We start from the raw sequence: 23,546 nt of genomic DNA on the forward strand, positions 1-23,546 counted from the left end.
CTTGAAGTTTTAGTAGTTTAATAGTTCAGTTTAGTAGTATGAAAGTTCAAAGGACATAGGATAATTGCAGTGCTGATACGAACAATGATATGTATGGATAAGAAAGTAGTTTTGCCTCTTCACAAGGTTTTGATATGAACTTATTTGGTTTCCTGATTTCCAAGGTGATGTAGATATAGTGGACAGAGTGCAAAGTAGATTTTGCTTATGGATCAAAATATGGATTAGTGGTTAAAGGTGATATTGGTACTGTTATTGGAGAGATTGAGAATTTGTGGATTGCAATTTATTTTTTTTTTTTTAATATCTGGTCCATACACAAAAGGCCACAAGACCTATATCACACTAGTACCATGTTTGGGCAAGAGGAATAGAAGAAAGGAGGTGTCTGTTCACATTTTTCTTGAATAGCTGAGGGTTATAATCTTTGGGGAAGGCAGAGTGAGGGAGACTTCCAAAGGATAAAAGTAGATGGAATAAAAGAGCAGACAGTGAAGTTGGTTCAGTGAATTATAAGATGGACTGTAAAAGGGTGTTGGCTAGCAGTGGCTCTTGTTTTAATGATTTTTGAGGAACGTGGAAGAATTATAGTGGCCAATTCAGCAGAGCACTATCCATGAAAGTATCTGTAGAAGAGGCAAAAGGCAGAAACTGAGTGTCTATGAGAGAGGGATTGAAGTGGGTTTGTGAGAGAGAGATCATTAATTAGCCAGATTGCCCTCTTCTGGGTGGAATCGAGCAATCTTAGAGAATATTTTCGCTGGGCGGATTTGGGCTTTGTATAGAGTTAGTAGCTCTATACAAAGATATATATATATATATATATATATATATATATAAGGCCTTGAAAGACATAACATCAGTCAAGCAGATAAAGGATGCCTCAGGAGTAGTATTACAAGACGAGGACAAAATCAGAGAAAGATGGAAAGAATATTTCTGTAAACTACTAAATGAGGAGAATCCGAGAGAGAGGTGTGAGGATGGAGAGGCAAATAAGAGACTGGTGCAAGACATAAGTAGAGAGGAAGTGGATTGGGTGCTAAGAAAAATGAAGAATGGAAAGGCTGTGGGGGCAGACCAGATACCTGGGGAAGTGTGGATTTGGGCAGTGAGGGCGTGGATATGTTATGGGATCTGATGAGAAAAATAGCCCAACAGGAAAAGATACCAGAGGAATGGAGGAAAAGTATTCTCATCCCAATCTACAAGGAAGAGGAGATGTTCGAGACTGTGGCAACTATAGAGGGATCAAGCTGATGTCACACACATTGAAGATATGGGAAAGAGTAATTGAAGGAAGGATACAACAGGAAACGAAAATTGGTGAGGAGCAGTTTGGATTTATGCCAGGAAGAGGGACAACGGATGCAATATTTGCACCGATTGATGGAGAAATATAGAGAGATGCAAGTGGATCTGCACATGGTGTTTATAGACCTGGAAAAGGCATACGACAGAGTGGCCAGGCAAGAGGTATGGAGGTGTATGAGGAAGAAGGGAGTGTCGGAGAAGTACGTGAGGTTGGTGAAGGAGATGTATGAGGGAACAGAAACTCAGGTTAGGTCTAGTGCCAGCATGACAGAAGGGTTCCCCATTGTCATAGGGCTACACCAAGGCTCTGAGTTCCTACCTCTTTGACCTGGTCATGGATGTACTAGTGGAGGATGTCAAGAAGGAGGCACCATGGAGCATGCTGTTTGCCGACAACATTGTTCTATGCGAATCATCCCAAGAGAAGCTCGAAAATACCCTGGAAGAGTGGAGAAAGGCATTGGAGGAGAGAGGCATGAGAATTAACCGGGTGAAGACTGAATATATGTCAACGGGGAGTGACGAGAATATGGCCATACGACTCCAGGGTGAAAGGCTAATTTCAGGGAAGAAATTCAAGTACCTTGGGTTGGTTGTCGAGAGGAATGGCAACTTGGATGAGGAAATACAGCACCGAATAACATGCGGTTGGATGAATTGGAGGAAGATGAGCAGGGTCCTGTGTGACAAGAGAGTGAGTTGTAAGAGGAAAGGAAAGCTGTATAAGATGGTGGTGAGGCTGGCAATGCTCCATAGTGCAGAGACGTGGCCTATAACCAAGATAGGCCACGTCTCCGCATAGAACAGGAGAGGAAGATGGAGGTAGCGGAGATGCGGATGTTGAGATGGATGAGTGGTGTGACAAAGGAGGACAGGATAAGGAACTAAGGATAAGGACTTAACCGTCCCTCTGACCACATCAGAGGGACGGTTAAGGTGGGACCAATTGGCAAGAAGATACAAGAAAGTAGGCTGAGGTGGTTTGGACATGTAGAGAGGAAGGGTGAGGAGTATGTTGGTAAACGAGTGGAGTATATGGAGTTGGAGGGAAGGAGGAAAAGAGGCAGGCCCAAGCTCAGGTGGAGGGATAGGGTGACAGAGGATCTTAGGGAGAAAGGATGGAGTCCGAAGGATGCCCTGGACCGGAGAACTTGGAAGAGGAAGGTTAAAGATCGATGCGCCGACCCCGTTTAACATGGGATAAGGCATAGTGAAAGAAGAAGATAGAGTTAGCAGCTGTGAAGAGGTGAAGTGGTGTCTTGTGTGAAAAAGTACATCATATTTTTTGGCAGCTGCAGAAGCTATAGTTGAAATGTGGCTTTGCCAGGAAAGATCGGAGGTGCAAGTCAGTCCAAGAAGAGAAATCTGATCGTGTTTGGATATCTCAGCATTACTCAACATAAAGGGAGAGAGTTGCAAGCTCTTTCTTTTAGGTCACTTGTTGTGGTAGATCTTGAGGATTCTAATACTTGAGCACTAACAAGTTTGTCAAATGAAAAGGAGGAATGGCGTGTACTGTCATTAGCAAGCTATAAATAGGATTGGAATTCTGTGAAAGCAGGTTGTTTATATACAAAAGGAAAAGAGTGAGCAAAAGAAAAGAACTCTGGGGTATTCCTGCATTTGTGGGGAAATCTAAGAAGAGTAAGCCATCCACCATGACATAATGTGTGACCAGATGCTGGCAGATAGAAAGAGGAGTAATATAATAGACCTATAAACTTCTGAAAGAGTCATACAGGAAGCTAGATGAAATTTTTCATTTTATGGACGGTAGATATATATATATATATATATATCCCTTGTCCCACTGGGATATATCTAGGAGATCTGAGTTCAGGTCACTGGTTGTGGTAGATCTTGAGGATTCTAATACTTGAGCACTAACAAGTTTGTCGAATGAAAATGAGGAATGGATATAGATAGGATGAGAAATCTGTGAGAGCAGGTTGTTTATATACAAGAGGAAAAGGGTGGGTGAAAGAAAAGAATCCTGGAGTATTCCTGCATTGTGGAGAAATCTAAGAAGAATAAGCCACCATGACATTGTGTGTGTGTGTGTGTGTGTGTGTGTGTGTGTGTGTGTGTGTGTGTGTGTGTGTGTGTGTGTGTGTGTGTGTGTGTGTGTGTGTGTGTGAGATCAGATGCTGGCAGATAGAAAGAGGAGTAATATAATAGACTATTATATGTAGACCTATAAACCTACATATAATAGATATGTAGGTTTATAGGTCTAAGGAACCTAGATGGAATTTTTTATTTTATGGAATGTAGAGAGAGAGAGGATGAGCAGGCATTCTTGGCAGTTGAGAATGAAATCTGTCAAGAAAGGTGATAGCTAGATTTTTCTCTCATGTTGCAGTGTATAGAAATGGCTTGCCTATGGAGGTTATATGGATGCAGATAGTGTGAATGAATTCAAGAGAAGTTATAAATCGAGATCATGTTTTAGCAATTTCTCATATTTCATTATAATGTTACGGCTGAGTTGGATAAAGAGAATGATGGATATACTCTGATACTTTTGGATTTTGAGCTAAGACATTTGATAGGATATCACATGAAAGGCTGTTCCATAAACTGGAGAATAGGTTGGAATATAAACTCTTGTCTTGGATAAGTGAATGGTTGGCATAGATGTCAACATAATGGCGAATAATAATTTGAAGTGAGAAGAAGAATGTGTGAGCTAGCAGATCTCATATGGAAGTAGCAGGGTTTTTCATCCTGTATACAGACAAATTCATCTTCAGAAAACATGCAATTTACAGACAAAAAATGCTGTTGGTGGTGATGATGGGCTGTAGATGTTGTTGATGGTAGTTGTGTGTAGTGGGAGAGTTATGTAGTATGAGAGACAGTCAAATGTGTGGAGTAGAGTGCCCTCCTGTGATGAGCACACAGATTCCTTGGAGGTGTCATGTAATAAGAATGTATCAAAAAAGTGGCATGTGTTGGGTGTGAATCAGTGGTGAACCCCAGGTATCGATCCTTGGACCTTGTTCATTCTATACATTAGTGACATTCAGAAGGATCTAACAGGAGATGTTCAGTTGTTTGCTAGTGATACAAAGATATGTAATTAGAGATGCTACTGATATCCAGTGCTTGCAGAATGATTTGAATAGGCTGGAATTGTGGGCATGGGAAAATGAATGTCAGTTCAATGTCAATAAATGTAAAGTCATGCAATTCGGCATGAACATGTGGATACTTGTTAGTTGAATAATCACTTCTTCATCTATCACATATATCCATCTGCATTCATTAACATTATTATCAGAGACCCCCAGTGAGTCAGGGAACCATTGAAGGAGGCTATACATCACCCAAACCAACTGTCATAGCTTCCCTTAAATTCATTCACATTAGATCCACTCACTACTTCAACAGGCAAACCATTTCACTCACTCACTGCACTGCTCTGTGAGAGAAAAAAATATAGCCCTTACCCCTTTCTTAACTGCAAACAAAGTTAACTTCCATGGATGCCCTTGTGTTTTCTCCCTGCCATACAACATCCTATAACAACCATTCAGAAGTTTATAGACCGCTATCATATCATCTCTCTTTCTTCTGTTAACCAGTCTATAGCACAAACTTGCACTCTGTCCTTATAATCATCCATCATACCAAATTACATAATCCTGATATCATCTTTGTAACTCTTCTTTGCACAGCTTCTTTATCCTCTGAAAATCCAGGTACCAATGAGGTCTTATTAGGGGCCTTATAAAAAGGCAAAATAACTTCCTTATCCTTAAATGGCAAGATTCACTTCACCATTATGCCAAGATCCCCTCATCAGTTTCTTGTAGTATAATCCTGCTAATATAATATGCTGTTGGATATATCATTGTGCCAAAGTGCATAATGGCTAATCACTCTGGATACATTTCCAACTTTAAATGACTTTTTTACAGGAATTGAACTCTAAAACTGATGAGAAAATTCGAAAAGAAATTTGTCATCTAAAATCAATGAATGTAGGATTAAATGAATACTTTCATCTGCTAAAAGATGACAAAAACTATTGGGTTTTCAATCCTTTCAATGTTAAAGAAAAACTAGAGGAACTATCTACTTCAGAATATGAAAATCTCATTGACCTGACATCAAACAGCCAAGTAAAAGTTAAATTTAATGACGTTTCATTAAATGGGTTTTGGCATGGCTTAAAAGAAGAATATGCAGATTTATTCAAAAGGACAATTCATTGTTTGTTGCCATTTAGTACTACATATTGGCCTGGTTGACCGAATGATTAGCATATCTGCTCTCCAGCCAAAAGGCTGCAGGTTCGAATCCCACCGTGGGCATGGATGTTTGTGATTGTCTGTGAAAATACTAGTGGTGGTGGTGATAGGTGGTATATGGAAATGGTGTAAATCAGTGTTTCTCAAACTTCAGATACCCCCTTCTTAAATTTTCATTATTACCAAGTACCCCTCTTATCAAAATAATAATAATAAATAAAGTATATTTCATTGTAAATGTCTATTTTTTTTTAAATTTATATGTTCATGTAAACAAAAAATATGATTTATTTTTAATAGAACAAAATTTTGAATAGGTTCCTCTTCATTTCCTGTCCATGAAAATCCACATTTCAAGTAATTCATATCATACTTATGAAGATTTTTTATCTTCTTCCTAGTTAGTAATCTAGCGATATCAGACGACACACCTTTATCAATTTCATTTGATCCAGATACAATATCAACATTTTCTTGTTGCTTTCAGCTACTTGTATTTGCTATATTGCTCTCTTTTGTGCATTTTATAAATCCAGTCTTTAATCAATGATCCATAGTTAAGAATTTGAAAGCTAAAAAAATTACCGTATTTACTCGAATATAACTCGCACTTTTTTCCCAAAATTAAACCTAAAAAAATCGTGGTGCGAGATATATGCAGGGATTTTCGGAAACTAAAGTTTTCAGAAAAAAACTGAAAATGGTGTGACTTACCAAGAAGCTCCTATTCGCTATCACTACTTTTGGCATTGAGAACAGTTTCCTTGCGTGCATCGTCAAGGTCATCTACCCAAATAGCTTCATCTTCTTTTCCATTATTTCAAGCAAAAACCGAGTAATTTACAAGACTTGAGATATGTAATGAACAATCCTTCATGAATGACTAATGAGAAGTAAAAGCAGAGCATGAAACAGACAGCAATGATAGGCCAGTAGAGATAGAGCAGCTGTGCATCTGATTGGTGCAGTATTAACAAAAGATCGCACAAACCAGACAAAGGTAAGCCAACAGTTGAGTTGAAATGCTAATTCTCCTCAACTGAATTCCATAATATCTGAAACACATTCACTATATATTTCTTAGTTTTAACATGTTCATGATGGGGTGGTGTCAAGCAAAACCATATGTTGCACCGGCAACATTGGTTGAGTCTATACAGCAGTTTCTGTTGGAAGGGGGTTCAATTAGTTAGTGCCATTTTTATCCCAGTTGTCTCTAATTGCATTATTTGTTGAGAAATATATTACACAGACTGCAAGTGTCTCTGTACCTTATTTAGTGATACAATAAAACTACTTATTTTTTTTGCGTCTTCAGTATAGTGATGTGTTGGGGAGGGTATGTTGTTTACCGCCGGGAATGAGTTACTATCGGCAGGACTTGAACATCATGGCGATAGTAACTCGTAATTTCAGTAGGAGAATTCATACATAATATATAGTTTATTGAGAAATATGTATATTTAAAATAATTCTTTTTTTCTTAATAATGATTCCATGCGTTGATGATGCATAGCCGAAAATTGCCACGTACCCCCTGAAGACCTTTTGCATACCCCCGGGGATACGCGTACCACACTTTGAGAAACAGTGGTGTAGATGATGACGGAGAGTGGAGACAGAGAGTTGTAGAGTAGGTGCCCTCCCTCAATGAGTCTTTGGACTTCCTGGAGGTGTCGTGTAATAATAATACAGTAACTTGTTCAAAGCAGAATCGCAAGGGACCGAATATATATTTTCCACATTGGCCAAGTTTCCACATTATACAAAATTGCAAAAAAATGTAAAATCCATTAAAATCATATTACATGGTACATACCTGTTTATGAGTGAAAATCAGCAGTGCTGGCTCTTGTAAGTAGACTTGTAGACCTATGTTATTAAAATAATAGTAATAATAACACATTATTAAAGTATTAATGCTCTATTAAACTGCACATTACATTTTTCCAATATACAACACATTGAGATTTCTTCCAGAGATTCAACAAAGAAACTTGTTTCCACTTTTTTGTGATCATGTTTTTTTTTAATGCAGTCCTTAACTGTATACAATAGTTGAAGAAGGCTGGAAGAGTTTGAATCAATTGCAAACTGCATTACTTCACTGATGCAATGAAGGGCCTGTTCGTGTGTACGAATTTTCATTGAAATATCCTGTTCTCTGGATGCTTCTTCCTCCTCCTCATCGTCCACATCTTCATTTTGTATATTTCTTACTGCTAGTAGAGCTGTAGCAGTAATGTGTGGCTAGATGTCATCACTCCGAACAAAGTTCTTTTCCTCAGCAGAGATTGGATATTGTAGCAATGTTTTCACTCGCTTCCTCCAAATTATCTACCACATCACTTTCCCCAAACCCAGCTTTAGCAAAAATTTTTTTTACTGTTTCTGCTTTAATTTTCTTCACTGCCAACCTGATCCAATTCACAGCATCTAGAACTGATACAGATCTTGCTAATGTGTGAGAGCTATCAGCTTCTTCTACATTTGAAATCAAAGAATTCATCAGAAATCTTCTGTAGTGCGATTTGAATGTGTAAATAACACCCATATCCATGGGCTGTAATACACTTGTTGCATTTTCTGGGAACCAGGCGATTTTCACGTTTGAAAGTATTACCTTTGGGTGGCAGGTAGCATTGTCAAGAAAAAGGATGACATTTCTATTTTCCTTCTTAATTTTTGCATTAAACATGTTTAACTACTCTTCCATTGTAGCTGCAGTCATCCAAGCTTTTTTTATTGTTTCTCCAAATCCCTAGTAAATTACTAATTTTCAGGTTCTTGAAACATCTTGGTTTTGGTGCTTTTCCAATCACGAGAGGCTTTTGAATTTAAAGCCGCTATAACATGCTGTTACAGTCCATGTGCCAATATAGTTAATGTAATAGCAGATATGATATGATATGGCACGAAATGTAACAGCAAAGTTTCCTAGGCACATGGCTTTTGCATCATGCTATTATCTTTATAAATACCGATGGTGAAAAACAGACAGAAAATGTAACAGAAAGTTTCATATTCCCACACAATAACACTGTAAGTCTTTCTTTGGACATTTTTCCCCGGTACACTTTTCTCCCTTAACCGTGAGTGATTTTGTTGGTAATGCCCAAAAAAAAACAATCCTGTTTCTTCTGCATCATAAATGTTTTTAGGTTCATATGGTGAAATCAATTCTAGTAGTTTGGTTTCCACTAATTCACTACAATTTCATCCACATCTTTAGATTCCCCACAGATTTTGTTTTACACGATATTGTGCCTTTTCTTAAAACATCCAACGATCCTGTAGATGCCTTAAACTGATCATTCCCGAGAGATTTGGCTACTGTGAGAGCTTCACTTTGGACCATTGGACCAGATTAAGTGTGTTGTGTACTTGCGTTTTGCCACACTTAAACTGCATCATTATTTCCCATACTGAGAGTTCATCCTTTTCTTTAGCTTCAATGACTTTGACTTTTTCATTTAGCAGCAATGCCACATACGATTTAGCCATGATGTAAAAAAACTGATCGGTTTGTTGAAATTCGGGTTACTAAAATGTTTGGACTTACCAGAAACTGACCAACATTAATTCTCAAACGAAACAGTAAAAGCAACACAAGTGCCAAAATCTAATAAATATAGGCGTATTTTTAAAACACTTTCCGCTTTATACAAGTAATTTTTAATAAATTCTTCAAATATTGCTTTCCGTTTCCTTGTTGGGCAGATTCCACATTATACAAAATAAATAACACTGTAATGCCTATTCTTCTGGCTGGGACTATATAATTTGTTCACATTGAGCAAGTTTCTGCCTTATTCATGTTCTCCATTGAACAAGTTTTACTGTATTTGTGTGAAAGAGGATTTTCACTCTACACTGCGACAAAAACAAAATACAGAAGTAAGCTGGATGCTACTCCTGATATTAGAATTCAGCTGTCCACAATTAAACCAAATTTTGAAAGAATATCAAAAGAAAAGAAGTGTAATTCTTCACATGAATTACCAGTTTGAATTAATAATATTTGCTTTTCCATTATTAATTTGTTGTGATATTTATCAGTAAAAATTGACAGGGTTCCAAAAATTTATTATCAAGGTGAAAAGGGTTCTGCGATTAAAATAAGTTGGGAACAGCTGGAATATACACACACACATATATATAGAGTGAGAAACAAATTGCGTTGCAATCTAAACAGTATGCCAGAGTAACACTAATTTGGTTAACCATCCTCCCTAGTCTGATGTGTACTTAAAATTAATTAGCCTAATTAGTACTTAAAATAAGGGCTGAGGCTTGTTATTAACAAATTATGACTAAGGTCCTAGAGTACTACATCATAGCCAGTCAGGACAAATTCATATTCTTGAGATTTTTAGATCATTGTTATTGTTGAGATTAGGGTGTGGTTAGTTAGAATTTCACAGGTTTCTATAAATTTGCACTCATAGCAGACTTCACTGTAATGTAAGGAACAGGTGCCTTTCCAGTCAGTTTTGTGTTGAGTATCCAGGCATGTTCACATAGACCAGATTTATAGTTATTAAATTTAACGTGCTTTGTTCCTTCCTTGAGAGGAATTGGTCATCTGGTTTTGCTTATAGGTGGCAAGTTACAGGTGCAATGAATATGTTACGTTGCAAGGTAGACCAGTGAAGGAATGGGATCCTTAGGAGAAGCTGAATAAGTTCTTTAATTTTGCAAGAGGTTTAAAGGTAGCATTAAGGTTGTATATGCATTATTCTGTTTATTTTTATGATAATCCTTTAATGTATGGAATAGCTAAAATTTTATTGTAATCCATTTTATTTTGAGGTGCAGTCTTGTTAAGAATTTTAACTGATGATTATTAATTATATATTATTTTTATTGATAATTGCTGTAGTCATTGGCCTACCCTGTACTATATTCATATTCACTGCACCTGCAACTTGCTGATAATTTGTAATCCATGATTAAAGGCTTGCTTGTTGGAGCAAATATTTATAGCTCTGTTTTTGAGTGCATATTAATACCTAATTTTTGTGTTGGGTGTATATGTTTAGGGTTATGGAAACAATGAAGGATAGATTATCTGATAGAAGATGCAACAAGTATATCCAGAAATGAATTGTGTTCCGACTTTCAATTTCATTAGTGAATTGTGTGCATTTGTGTTATTTTGGTGACTGATATTTGGTGGCCCTGGAGCCAGAAGTCAGATAACAAAAATACTGTCAACATGCCTGAGTGAAACTTGAAGTTTTAAAGCAAAGGAATCTAGAGCATGTTGCTCAAAAGCTTCCACATAACAGTTGGCAATTGGAGCATTCCCTATATCCAAGACACCTTCAAAAAAATTACAAAAATCCTAAAAAACATGACTTAACTTCTTGTTACAGACCTTATAAAAAACCTTATCTGCTCCACTAAAGACCAACCTCCCCCCCCCCCTAGACTTACCTGGTATATACCAAGTCCCTTGCAGCTGTAAGCTGTCCTACTTTGGCCAAACAGGCAGGACAGCTAATATCAGAATTTCAGAACACAAGGACTACATTCGGTTTCACCAATACAGCCACTCGGTCTTGCAGACCATGCTCTGGATACCTGCCATAGAATACGGTGGAAGAAAGGCACGATAATACACCGTAGCAATTTCAAATACAAAAGGCTATTCATGGAATCAGCCTCAGCCCTAAGAAACAATCCAAACCTAAACAAATTTGGGCGCATGAGACTGCCCCAAATTTGGGAAACCTACATCAGAAGACCTTCAGCCCAATTGGCCAAGAATACCAACATTGCCCGCATCAATGGGGCAATGTTGGTATTCTCCTAAAAGTCCTGAGGGGGCACCATCATGACTTTTAGGAGAAAGAATAGCTTCCTGCTTCGTTCCTCATTTACTGTGTGTTGTGCTTGCATGCACGTGTCTTGTATTTAAGTTCCTGTGATAATGGCAACGTAACGTTGCCGAAATATTGGAAGTGTATTAAAATTTATTTTGATGTATATTCTATTGTACATTGTAATTTCCTTAAGTTATTTAGTAAGAATGTATAACCAATGTAAATTTGGTTTTGAAAAATTAAATCTTTCAAATTCATATGTTCTCTTGTTATGTGGCATCAACTCTTATCGAAAATTAATATCATAAGTAATTTGATGCAAAAACTGGACGTAATTATGTCTACAATAATGAAAATGTTGATAGACCTAAAAAATTATTTAAAGGATTGTAGAACAAATGAGGCATTCAAAAATATGTTAGGGGGAAGCAACCAAAATTGCAAATACAGTGGATTGTGATCCAATTTTTCCTTGTATGCCAATAGTCAGACCTCGGAAAACAAAAAGATTATTCTCGTATGAAAGTGAAGATGAAGTTATTGAATTGCAAGAACAAAATTGCAGTCAATTTTTATTTAGCTATAATTGATAGCTATTTCAAAACTCGATGAAAGATTACATTATTGTAAGAACATAATGATGTTTTTGAATTTTTAAATGACATTTATTTATTAAAACCAATGGAGAAAAAAGAAAAATTAAAATATTGTAAAGATTTGGAGATAAACTTGACAGATGGTAAAGATTCTGATATAAACTCCTTGGAATTATGCAAGGAAATAGAAAATATTTTAATCTATCTTAATCCGAATAAGAACACATTTTCGGTTACTTGAGTATATATTTTTGAATGATCTTAGTGTTTTCCCCAATTTATCAATATTAAGAATTTATTTAACAATACATGTGACTGTTGCAACTGGCAAAAGATCCTTTTCAAAGCTGAAAATTATAAAAAATCATCTCCATAGTACAATGACAAAGGATAGGCTCAACAATTTAAGTCTTATTAGCATAGAACATCAAATTGCTACTAATTTAGATATGGAGGATATAATAAATGATTTTGCTACAAAATAATCACATCAAGGGCATGTGCAATTAACCTTTGTTTATATTAAGAAATAATTGTTGTTTTTTTTGTTTGTTTTTTGAAAAAATGTTAATAATAACTATACGAAACTATGTATTCTGTGTTTTTAATAAATAAGACATATAACTTTTGGTTAGCATAAATTGTTATTTTATTTATTGTAGTAAATGCTACATGCAATTTCTTTTAGTTATTTTTTCAAGGGGTGGCTGATAAAAGTTTGCACCCGGGTGGCAAATACTCTTGGCACGCCCTGCATATGTGTATATAATCTTCTTTTGGGGGGGGGGGGTTATAGACCTTAGCATAAAATAGTAGCAAAGATTCTAAACTAGAAGAAAATGTCATTATATCAACTGATGTTAGAACTCTTACATAAATAATTTTTTCTGACATGATTTCTATATTAGTTATAATATAATCAATTTACAGATTTTTGCTCTCTAGCATTCTCCCATGTTATATGCAGTGATTTCTTCTTTGTACTACAAGAAAAAAAATCAAATAACAAAAGAAAAGTATGTAGTATTTTCTTTTTCATTGGGTGAATTTACAATGTTCTTTCTTTGTGTTTTGAAAAGAAAGTGCAAATGATTTTTTTCTTACTATTTTTGCCATTATCACATCCGATATAATTATAAGAGTGACATTTTACCGTTTTTTTTTCCCCACATAAGAAAAAGAAATAAGGTAACAATATTGTTGATTCTGTCGAACTTCATTGTAACGGAAATTTTTATTACAAAACTTATATATATAAATCTTGTGTCTTGGGTATACTTGCTAATATTCCTTTCTGCCCAGTAATAAGCTGTAAGCTAACGAAGATTATTGACTCCCACTAAGAAACAGCAATAAAACATGCCCAGTATGCAGCACACTAAAGAGACTCATGCAATATCTGAATATTTTACAGGCAGAAATTCGAAACGTTATTCTGATATTGCATTTGTAGAATGACAGTGATTTTAAATATTAATTTCCCCTATTTACCCAATATCACATAATTTCCTGATTTATAATAACCAGGAAATAATATGTATATTTTCTGATTTATAATAATCACCACCTAGTTTCTGTATCGAAAAATTAAAGTTATGTGGAACAATTACTAGAGAAAAACAATGAATTAAATAAAAACTGCAACTATGTCTCATAACAGTTTTCGGCGTGTGATAGTGATGCAGTGGGGGGGGAGGGTCTATGTAATTGGTCATTTTGTAATGACCAATTATACAGAGAAACCAAGAAGGTGAGAGTGCAAAGAACAGTAGGTTACAATATAAAGAAAAAAATTTAGTTATATGATTAAAGAATTTTATGTTATTATCTATAAAGCAAAGTCACCCAAGCGCATCCTTCAGGAAACTTGTGAAGTGTTCTTTGAAATATGATTTTGAACAAAAATAAAAATAACATAATCTGAAATGTTGGCAGTGGTTTTTTTTTAAATAATTATCGTGAATTCATTTCTTTGAGAACAAAGAAAATGTTTTGTTGAGTAAGCGATTAGAAAAAATTAGCACAAAAAAATTTTAAATAAAATTGGTTCTCCAAGGTAAGGCAATATTTAAGTGAAGAAACTATGCAAGGATCTTTATTTTGTCCAGGCATTAAAATTGTATTGTACAATAAAAAGAGAAAATAAAAATAATTTCTATATTTTTAGTCTATCCAATATAAGTAAGATCCAGTTACCCAGCATAGAACAAGAAACTGCGTTTCTTGTTATAGGCAACTGAAACACAGCTATGAACATGAGATAATCTGATTAAGTGTTCTCTTCAGTGTGAGGGATTTTCACACCTTCTAAACGACATGATGGCCAAATTGCACTTCTTATCGATGTTCTTTCAACAGGTGGTCTGAATCGTATCCAGATTTAGCTGGACATCTATAGACATCCTAGTCGGTTGGGAGGTTAAAAGATTATTAGAAAAAATAGAATACTACACAAATGCAACCCTAATACAACTTTAAACTTTCCACAAAATTAAAGAACTTATTCAACTCCTCCAAGGATTCCTTACTCCAGTGGGCAACCTGCAGTGCACCTGTAAGTTGTCGTATATACGAAAAACTGGATGTACAATTCCTCTCTCTCTCTCTCTCTCTCTCTCTCTCTATCCAGAAAGAAGGAACACAAATTAAAACAAATTAAAAATTTACCATAGTGATTAGAACTTAATGTGTCATTGACACATTAAGTTTTAATCACTGTGGTAAATTTGGCCTTTCTAATCATGCCCTGGATACTCATAGAACTGACTGGAAAGATACCTGTTCTTCACAGCAAAACCTACTGGGAATGTGAATTTAAAAAAAAAAAAAAAAAAAAAAAAAAAAAAAAAAAACTGAAATTCTGATCAGCCAACCTAACTCAACAATAATGATGGCCTAAAATCTCAGGAATGTGGAAGTTGGTACATATTTGAACCATGTAATTTTTTTGTTTTAACAGGCCATAATAATTAGCACTATAGTACTCCAGGACCTTAGTCCTAATTTGTTAATAACAAACTCATTCCTTAATTTAAATACTGATTCGGCCATCGTTATTTATTTCGTATGGGGTTCCCCCTTTCCTACCCCATCCCTTAGGATAGGTTGAGTCCTAATGAGGGATTAAGTAATGTATTTTTATGACTGTAGATTTGTGTGTTCATAGGGCCAGTTTGCCTGTGCTGAGAGACGAAAAACCCGAGTTTCTGGGTGAAAAAACCCTCTACCTCCATATGAGACCAGCTAACTCACCTTTAGTTGAAAGAGACCAGATAAAAGTTCCTCACATTGAAATTGAACTTGGTTCTTTCCGACCAAAGCTCTTTGTCTATACTGACTGAGCTTCAGAGGCTCAGGCCATCAGTAATTCTGTATCATTAAACATTAATAAGAATTTCATCTCTGCCCATGTAAATCAGGAATGTAGCTTTGAAGTAGTCACTTCCTCCCCACCACCATAAGCCACTGAGGTCAATGGAGTAATGGGTGCCCAATTCATTTATGAATATATAACAATAATAAGTGCCTTAACACTAAATCCTTGGGTACTTAACTTACTGGCTCCTAGAAGACTCCTGCTACACTATTTCCTGTCAGTCCATTTCCTATCCGTCTTACTCTTACATCTAGATCAGTGTTTCTCAAACTTCAGATATCTGCGGACCCCTTCTTAAATTTTCATTATTACCAAGTACCCCTAATTAATTAATTAAAAAATAAATAAATTAATTTAAAATATTAAAAAGTTAAATATCTATTTTATTTGAATTTATATGTTTATGTAAACAAAAAATATGATGTATTTTTAATAGAACAAACTTTATAAAGATACTATAAAGTTTTACTTACTTGAAATAATTTATCATCAATGAGAGGAGTGAAATTGCTTAGTGAGATAAAATTTCAGCAAAATTTGGCTCTATAGTTGTTAATTTCAATCTCAGATGCGGTTTGACATCTATAATGCAATTCCTCTTCTTCGTCTTAATATATACAGCGGCCGAAAATCCACCTTCGCACAGATATGAACTTGGAAATAGAAAAATGAACCTTAGAGCTTTATCTGTTAATTCAGGAAATTCATTCTGTATTTGTAGCCAAAATGATGATAATGTATTCTCGCTGTATTTATTTTTTAGGAAACCATCAGAAGCTAGTTCTAAAAGTTGTTCTTCGATAGACCCTTTGGCATAAATTTGTTTTTTAGGAAACCATCAGAAGCTAGTTCTAAAAGTTGTTCTTCGATAGACAATAGACCCTTTGGCATAAATTTGTTTTTATTGAAAGGGTATGTTATCCACTCAATATTAATGTCCAATTCAGGGAAATACTTTTCTAGATTCATTTGTAAGCTTTTTAAATGCTGCATGATAGTAATTTTCACATCATCATCAATTTGTTCATTTGAACTTGCGAGCAATTCATGAAGCGATGAAAACGCGTCAAATTCTCCATTACCAGCCTGCTTTTGCCAACGTGGCGTTCACTTTATCTTGGACATGAAATATAGAAATTTCCTTGCCTTGTAAAGATAAATTAAGACTATTTAATACAGTAAATATATCTGCCAGGCATGCTAATTGACTGAGCCATTTCCAATTATGTAAATACTTTTTCAATTCAAACTTTTCATCAAGAAAAACTTGTAGTTCATTCCGAAGTTCAAATAAATGAGTTGTTCATTCCGAAGTTCAAATAAATAAATGAGACTTTTCCACGAAAAGAAGTTGTGTATAGTTGCTTCCCATTTCTTTGCAAAGTTGAGAGAAAAGTCTGGCATTTAGAGGATGCCTTTAATATAATTTATGATTTTTACAGCTTCATCAAGAACTTTTCTTAGGTCTGTAGACATCATATGTGTAGCCAAAGCCTCCCTGTGTATGCAGCAGTGTGTCGACTTTGCATTTGGTGCAACAGCTTGAATCCTTGAAACAAGCCCTTTTTTAGATCCAACCATGGATTTCGCTCTGTCCGTGCTTATTCCAACACAACTTTTCCAATCAAGCTTGTTTTGATACATAAAGGTATTTATACTGTTGAATATTTCTTCTGCTGTTGTATGTTCTGGCAAGGATTGGCAATATAAAAGGTCGTCATGAATTTTTTGATTTTTTTCATACCTAACGAACACTAGAAGATTTGCAAAATTTGTAATGTCGGTGGATTCATCTACCTGCAACGCATAATAACGACTCTTACGTATATCGGATAACAATGTTTGTTTTATATTTTCAGCCATTTCAGTGATTCTTCGATGAACGGTACTATTTGAAAGGCAAATCTGATCAAAAGATCTTTTTGCATTATCTCCGATCTTAATTTCCGCTATTATTTTTGCTGCAGGCGTGACCAAAGTTTCACCAATTGTTTCTGCTATTAATAGCAACACACGATATGAAGCTTCTAAAAGCCTTCATGTTTTAACCTCCTGACATGATCGACATTACTTTTTGAGATTCTTTTAAATTTTTTAGTTTATTTTGAAAAAATTCGACAGGTTTGTCCTTGCATTCATTATGTTTCGATTCAAAATGGCATTTAAATTACATGGTTTCATGCTTTCATTTTTTAAAGTTTCACCGCAAATTACACATAATGGAATAGGTTTCTATTCATTTCCCGTCCATGAAAATCCACATTTCAAGTAATTTATATCGTACTTCCAAAGTTTTCTCATCTTCTTCCTAGTTGGTTCTTTAGAGATGTCAGACGACACACACTTATCAATTTCACTTGATCCAGATACAATATCAACATTTTCTTGTTGCTGACAGCTACTTGTATCTACTATGTTCCTCTCTTTTGCATATTTTAAAAATCCACTCTTTAACCAGTGATCCATACTTAAGATTTTGAAAGCTAAAAAAAATTACCGTATTTAACAAACAGTCCTTCAACAAATGGCTAGTGAAAGCAGAACTCTAAACAGACAGCAATGGTAGGCCAGTAGAGATAAAGCAGCTATGAAGACGTTCGTATGATTGGTGCGGTATTAACAAAAGATCGCACTACTAATTGACAAAGGCAAGCCGACAGTTCAGTTGAAATGCTAATTTCTTCAACCGAATTCCTTATATAATATCTGAAACACATTCACTCAAACAAAACCATATGTTGCCGGTGCACCATATGGTTTTGATTGTCTACTATACAGCATTTTATGTGGGAGGGTGAGATTCATTAGTTAGTGCCGTTTTTATCCAGTTGTCTCTAATTGCACTGTTTGTTGAGAAACATATTACACAGCCTGCAGATGTTTCTGTACCTTATTCAGTGATGCAATAGGATCTCAAACTTAAATTTTATTCCATGCGTTAATGATGCATAGCCGAAAATTGTCACGGACCCCCTGAAGACCTTTCGCGGAACCCCCCAGGGGGGAGGTCCGCGTACCACACTTTGAGAAACACTGATCTAGATAATTATCAATACCTATTTAGCACATGCTATTAAGATTTTGCTGAAATCTCCAGCTTATAGTTTATAATTATTTTATGATAAATTCATTTTTGTTTAATTCATATATATATATATATATTTCAAGAAATAATGGAACATCTCTGCTACAGAACTGGCTATAATAAAGCCCATATATATATATATAAAAAAATCTGCTTGCTGCACAACAGCAGTGTTGTTATTTATTACTAAGAATACCACTGCCATTCAGCGTATAAAAATGATTAAAAATTGTGCTATTGGAAGTGTAACTTTTGTTTGTTTTTTTAACAGGGAGAATATATACGTCCAGATCCCTCTTTATGGACAAATGAAGAATTGGGAATTCCTCCAGATGAAGAAGATTGATCGTGATGTGTAATTTTAGATATAGAAACACTATATTAAAACTTGATGTAGCACGAATACCTCAGTTTGACTTTGTAGAAATTCTGTAAATAAAAACATAAATCTCTCAGAATTGAGTTGATTATTTTTGTCTGGCTAGAAGTTTTAAAATGCTTAGATATTGAAAGTTTGTGTCATTATCTTTATACAGTAAATATCATGATGAAAATTCAGGAATGGAATTTTTTATAACAAAAAATTACATTTATTCTCGCTTTCCTTTGTTTAATCTTGTGCATCCATCCTAATTCTGTTTTTAAATATTTAAATATATAGTTAGAGCCTATGTAGGCTCAGTGGAAATGCTATTTGCACTTCTCAGTGCTAGGTCACCCAAAGAATGATCTGAGTTCGATTCTAGTTGTTCACTAGAGTAACTTTTTGTAATGCTTTCTTCGACTGGTTCTTCAGTTAGTCAATCTCTGGCACAGGCAAGCGGGTTTTTTTGCCATATAAACTCAAGAAAATCGACTAAAGAACCCATGGTATTTCAGACATTAAAAATATTCTCTTAGGGACCATGAGATGGCACTTGTTAGCCATCTCTTCACTTAAAATTAGTGATAGTATTGGGCCAGCTATCTCTGATTAGCTACTAATGGAAATTGAACTGCCCACTCAGTTTCCAAAAGTTAGATTGGGCTAAAACAGTCTCGTCTACTCACTAAAATGGAATAAAAGGTGTTAGCTGATATAGTGTTACTTGATCCATGTTTTAAATAATTGGGTGTCAGGATGGGGAGTTCTGAGGTGAAATAGTCATCAAATTCCTGATATGTACCCTCCAGGGGTGTACAGGATATGATAGTACTACATGAAAAACTTGCATCATTACTAACTTCCTATCTACAATTTTCCTCCAAATCAATCTATTACTTGTCAAGACTCCAACACAGTGGTACACCCAGGGGGGGGGGGTCCTAGCACCCACCAAAGAAAAAAAAACACTAGAAAATTTTCCAAACATCTTTTCCTAATTAAAATTCATTTTTTTATTTATGTTGTGTCATGTCTTCTATTTTTATACTACTTATGAATTAGTGGTTGCATAAAGTGGGAATATCCTATAGCTCTTGGGAATCATAGCTGCTGTGAACACAAGGTGAACGAAGTAGCGCTTGGTCTGCCCAAGCACTATTTCGTTTGCCTGAGCAAGACCAGAGGAGATCACGGGTATCATGTATTGGTGATCATTGCAGATGCTCAGTCATAGGTTGTATGTGATGTGTAGTGTGTATTCTCAAATCATCTACTCAAGGTACTTTTTACTATATCAATCCACCTATATCTTGGTCTTCCTCTGGATCTTTTTCCTGCCAACCTGACAGAGAACACTTGTTTTGCTAATCTTTCCTTTCCCATTCTGTTTAAGTGAAATAGTGTGAAGTAATATTATAATTATTGATTTTTAGACTTAAGATGTGAAGCAGGGAACAGCACTCAGATAATTGATAAAACCACAAATAAATGGATGTCAGAATCAATTTTTATATTATTATATGAGCATCTCCATGGAGTCGGAAGACATCGCAGGAGACCCACAGTAACCATTATTTAAACAATACTTATCATACTTCTCCTTAAATATTTTAGTGTCAGACACTCACAGCTATCTCAGGCAATCCATTCCACTCATTCACCACTCTCCAAGCAAAAAATATAGTCTGAACTCCTTTATTAACCATGATTTTACACACTCTTCTGGTGGTGATACTCCCCCCCCCCCAGTTCTTTCTCCATTAGCCATGTATTGAAAATTTCTTTTGTGTTAAGCTTATAGAACCCTTTTAATATCTTATAAGTTTCTCTCATGTCCTTCCTCTTTTCCACCTGTCAACTAAACTTTGTAACATACACACACACACGTTCAACATGTCCTCATGTGGAGCATACCACAAACCTGTCACCAGATTGTTCACTCATCTTTGAATTGCCTTCAAGAATGCCAGCTGACCAAATTTGTGCACAGTATCAAGATGCAGGTGAATCATAGCCTTATAAAGAAGTATAATAATCTCCCTCTTTGCTTGTTAGTGCATTTTTCAGCATCTAAGTAATCCTTTGAGCTATTTTTCCAACTTTTGCAATATGCCCTTTGGAATTCAACTCTACCCGCCATCACCTCAAATCCTTAGCCACATCAATCAAACTTTTACAGCTGAAACTCCCTCCGACATCATTTCCTATATCATCAATATGCAAATGAAATGGTAATGTTTTTAGTACAGTCTTGAAACACTCCACTAGTCACCTTCATTCTCCTAGATTCAGCTCTGCCATATGCTACTCTGGTGTATCTGCTATCCATGTCACCAGTTTCACATCTATTCCCATTTACTGCAACTTGTGTAATAGTTTTACATGTGGTATTCACTCAAATGCTAAGAGACACAGCATCTGTGTCTCTTAGCTGTTCCTAGTTGGCAGACCATGATGGCCTGGTTGGCCAAGTGGTTAGTGTATCTGCTCTCCAGCCAAAAGGCTGCAACTTTGAATCCTGCCATGCGCATAGATGGTTGTGATTGTCTATGAAAAGACTAGCGGTGGTGGGCAGTAGGTGGCATTGGTGTAGTTAGATGAGTGGTGGAGACGGAGAGTTGTAGAGCAAGTACCCTCCCTCGATGAGTCTGGGACTCCTGGAGGTGTCAAGTAATAATAATAATAATAAATCTGAGACTTTTTAGAACTCACTGTATCACTACAACATTCTCTACATATAAATTTGAGTGCCTCGTATTACCAAAAATTTGGGAGACCATGATCTTAACACCTTCAACAAGATCTATCACTACATTGATAGAAGGTACTAATTAGCATAGGATCTGACTTTTTTATATTCAGTATGTGTTTGCTGTCTTACTAGTACAAATGCCCTCCTGTGCATATATTCAGTGTATTACTTTGTACTTGCGAAGATGCCCTGCGAACCAATACAAAATACTGGCATTAACAATTTCATACCTAAATGTGTGCTCTCCACTAAATGAGTGATAATCCTTTAGTGGAGAGCACACATTTATTACAGGTTGTTGGAAAGATGCTTTTTGAACAGACTTGTATTTCAGTTCACAATATTTGTGTGGACATTTGTCTTTCTGCTTCCATCTAACTCGCAGCAGTTATTTTTTTTTATTCAAGTTAAACTTCTAACATATCTACTAATGATAACCATTGTCTTTATGCTTTCAGGGATATTTACCATTTAGTTACTATGTTGAAAGTTTATTTTTCACTTGGTTAGATTATAATAAATTTAGTTTAATCCATTATCTAAGTGTGAGCAAAAAAAGTTTGCACCTGAAAGTATCTTCAGGACTGAGGTAAGGTGGTACACCACCTTTGGCAACTCCTATAGGTAGAGATGACCTTGCTAATGCTTCTGGTTGGTATCTCCACTTGGGCCTGGCTCCTACTGAAGAGACCTCACTAGTCTGGGTAGTGGCCCTTCCCTTAATGCATAACATTAGACATATCTACAAGGAGATGTATTTTGCATTAAGGGGAGATACTGAGATAGGAGTGATGTTAGCTTGCTCCACCTATGCAAGGAGTTTCCCTGGTGTTGTACCACCTTACCTCAGTCCTGAAGATACTTTCAGGCGCAAACTTTGTTTGCTCACACTTGGATGATGGATTAAACTAAATTTATTACATTTAGTTACCAGTTCTGGTGGTGTTCCACTTTTCCCTAGTTGTTTCTGACTTCTCTGTCCTCCAACTGGGTGGTATCGAAGTATCTTATGGGTAGTCTTGAATTGTCTATTCCATCAGTATGTTCAATCCATTTCTTTCTGTATTCATATATTTTATCAATGCCAACTCTTATCATTAAAATCAAATCAAATTTTTTCACATAAATTTTTCATGAACAAATGGAAGACATCAAATATGAATTTATGATCTTTTATGGGTAGGTTTCTGATCTGATCCTGTGGCTTCCTCACTTTGAGAGGGTTGCAGCTGACCTTCCTTGCTGTAATTCTATGACTGTAGCCTGTGTGTTCACGGGTCCGGTTTGCCTGCTTGGGGGATGAAAAACCCCAGATAAACTGGCGGAAAAAACCCCGCTGTCCACGCCCAAGACTGGCTAACTTGGCCTGTCTTGGGCTGTCACCACATTCATGTTCTTCATCCTCAAGTCCTCTTCTACCAGCTCCCTCCATCTCTTCTTTGGCCGCCCACGCTTCTGCCTTCCTTGCACATCCATCTGCATGACCCTTCTTCCCACATATTCGTCCTCCCTCCTCATCACATGACCAAACCATCTCAACCTTGCCTTCTGTATTTTCGCTCCTAAGTTCGTAACTTTCACTGTTCCCCTGACATAGTCATTTCTCAGAAGATCCTTTCTGGTCACACTGCACATCCACCTAAGCATTCTCATCTCTGCTACTTTCATCCTGCTAATGTTAATTTTCCTTAGGGCCACAGTTTCTATAGCATATATCATAGCCGGCCTCACTACTGTCCTATAGATTTTGCATTTCAGATTGATCGGCACCCTCTTATCGCATAACACTCCAGCCATCTCCCTCCAGTTCCTCCAACCCACTTGTATCCTGCATCCCACTTCCTTCTCAGCTCCTCCATCTTCTTCCACTGTTGAACCTAAGTATCTAAAGTCTCTCACCTTCCTGATGACATTTCCTTCCAGATCTGTCTCCTGTCCACTGCGCAACACATATACTCGGTCTTACTTCTGCTGT

General features: G+C 36.1%; 1 protein-coding gene across 1 annotated transcript in view; it reads left to right on the forward strand.

Annotated features, from left to right (window-relative positions):
• LOC150093705 (NADH dehydrogenase [ubiquinone] 1 beta subcomplex subunit 2, mitochondrial-like) overlaps window positions 1-18,913 on the forward strand; it is a 33,084-nt gene extending 14,171 nt beyond the window's left edge. Inside the window, exon 3 of the mRNA XM_090413192.1 lies at window positions 18,727-18,913. Within this exon, the coding sequence (XP_090269318.1) occupies window positions 18,727-18,801 (75 nt within the window). The 3' untranslated portion in view covers window positions 18,802-18,913. The remainder of the gene's footprint in view (window positions 1-18,726) is intronic.
• The last annotated feature ends 4,633 nt before the right edge of the window (window positions 18,914-23,546 follow it).

The sequence above is a fragment of the Typopeltis vanoorti genome, chromosome 23, assembly GCF_054136105.1.
Source record: "Typopeltis vanoorti isolate ZY-2024b chromosome 23, IOZ_Tvanoo_1.0, whole genome shotgun sequence".
NCBI lineage: Eukaryota > Metazoa > Arthropoda > Arachnida > Uropygi > Thelyphonidae > Typopeltis > Typopeltis vanoorti.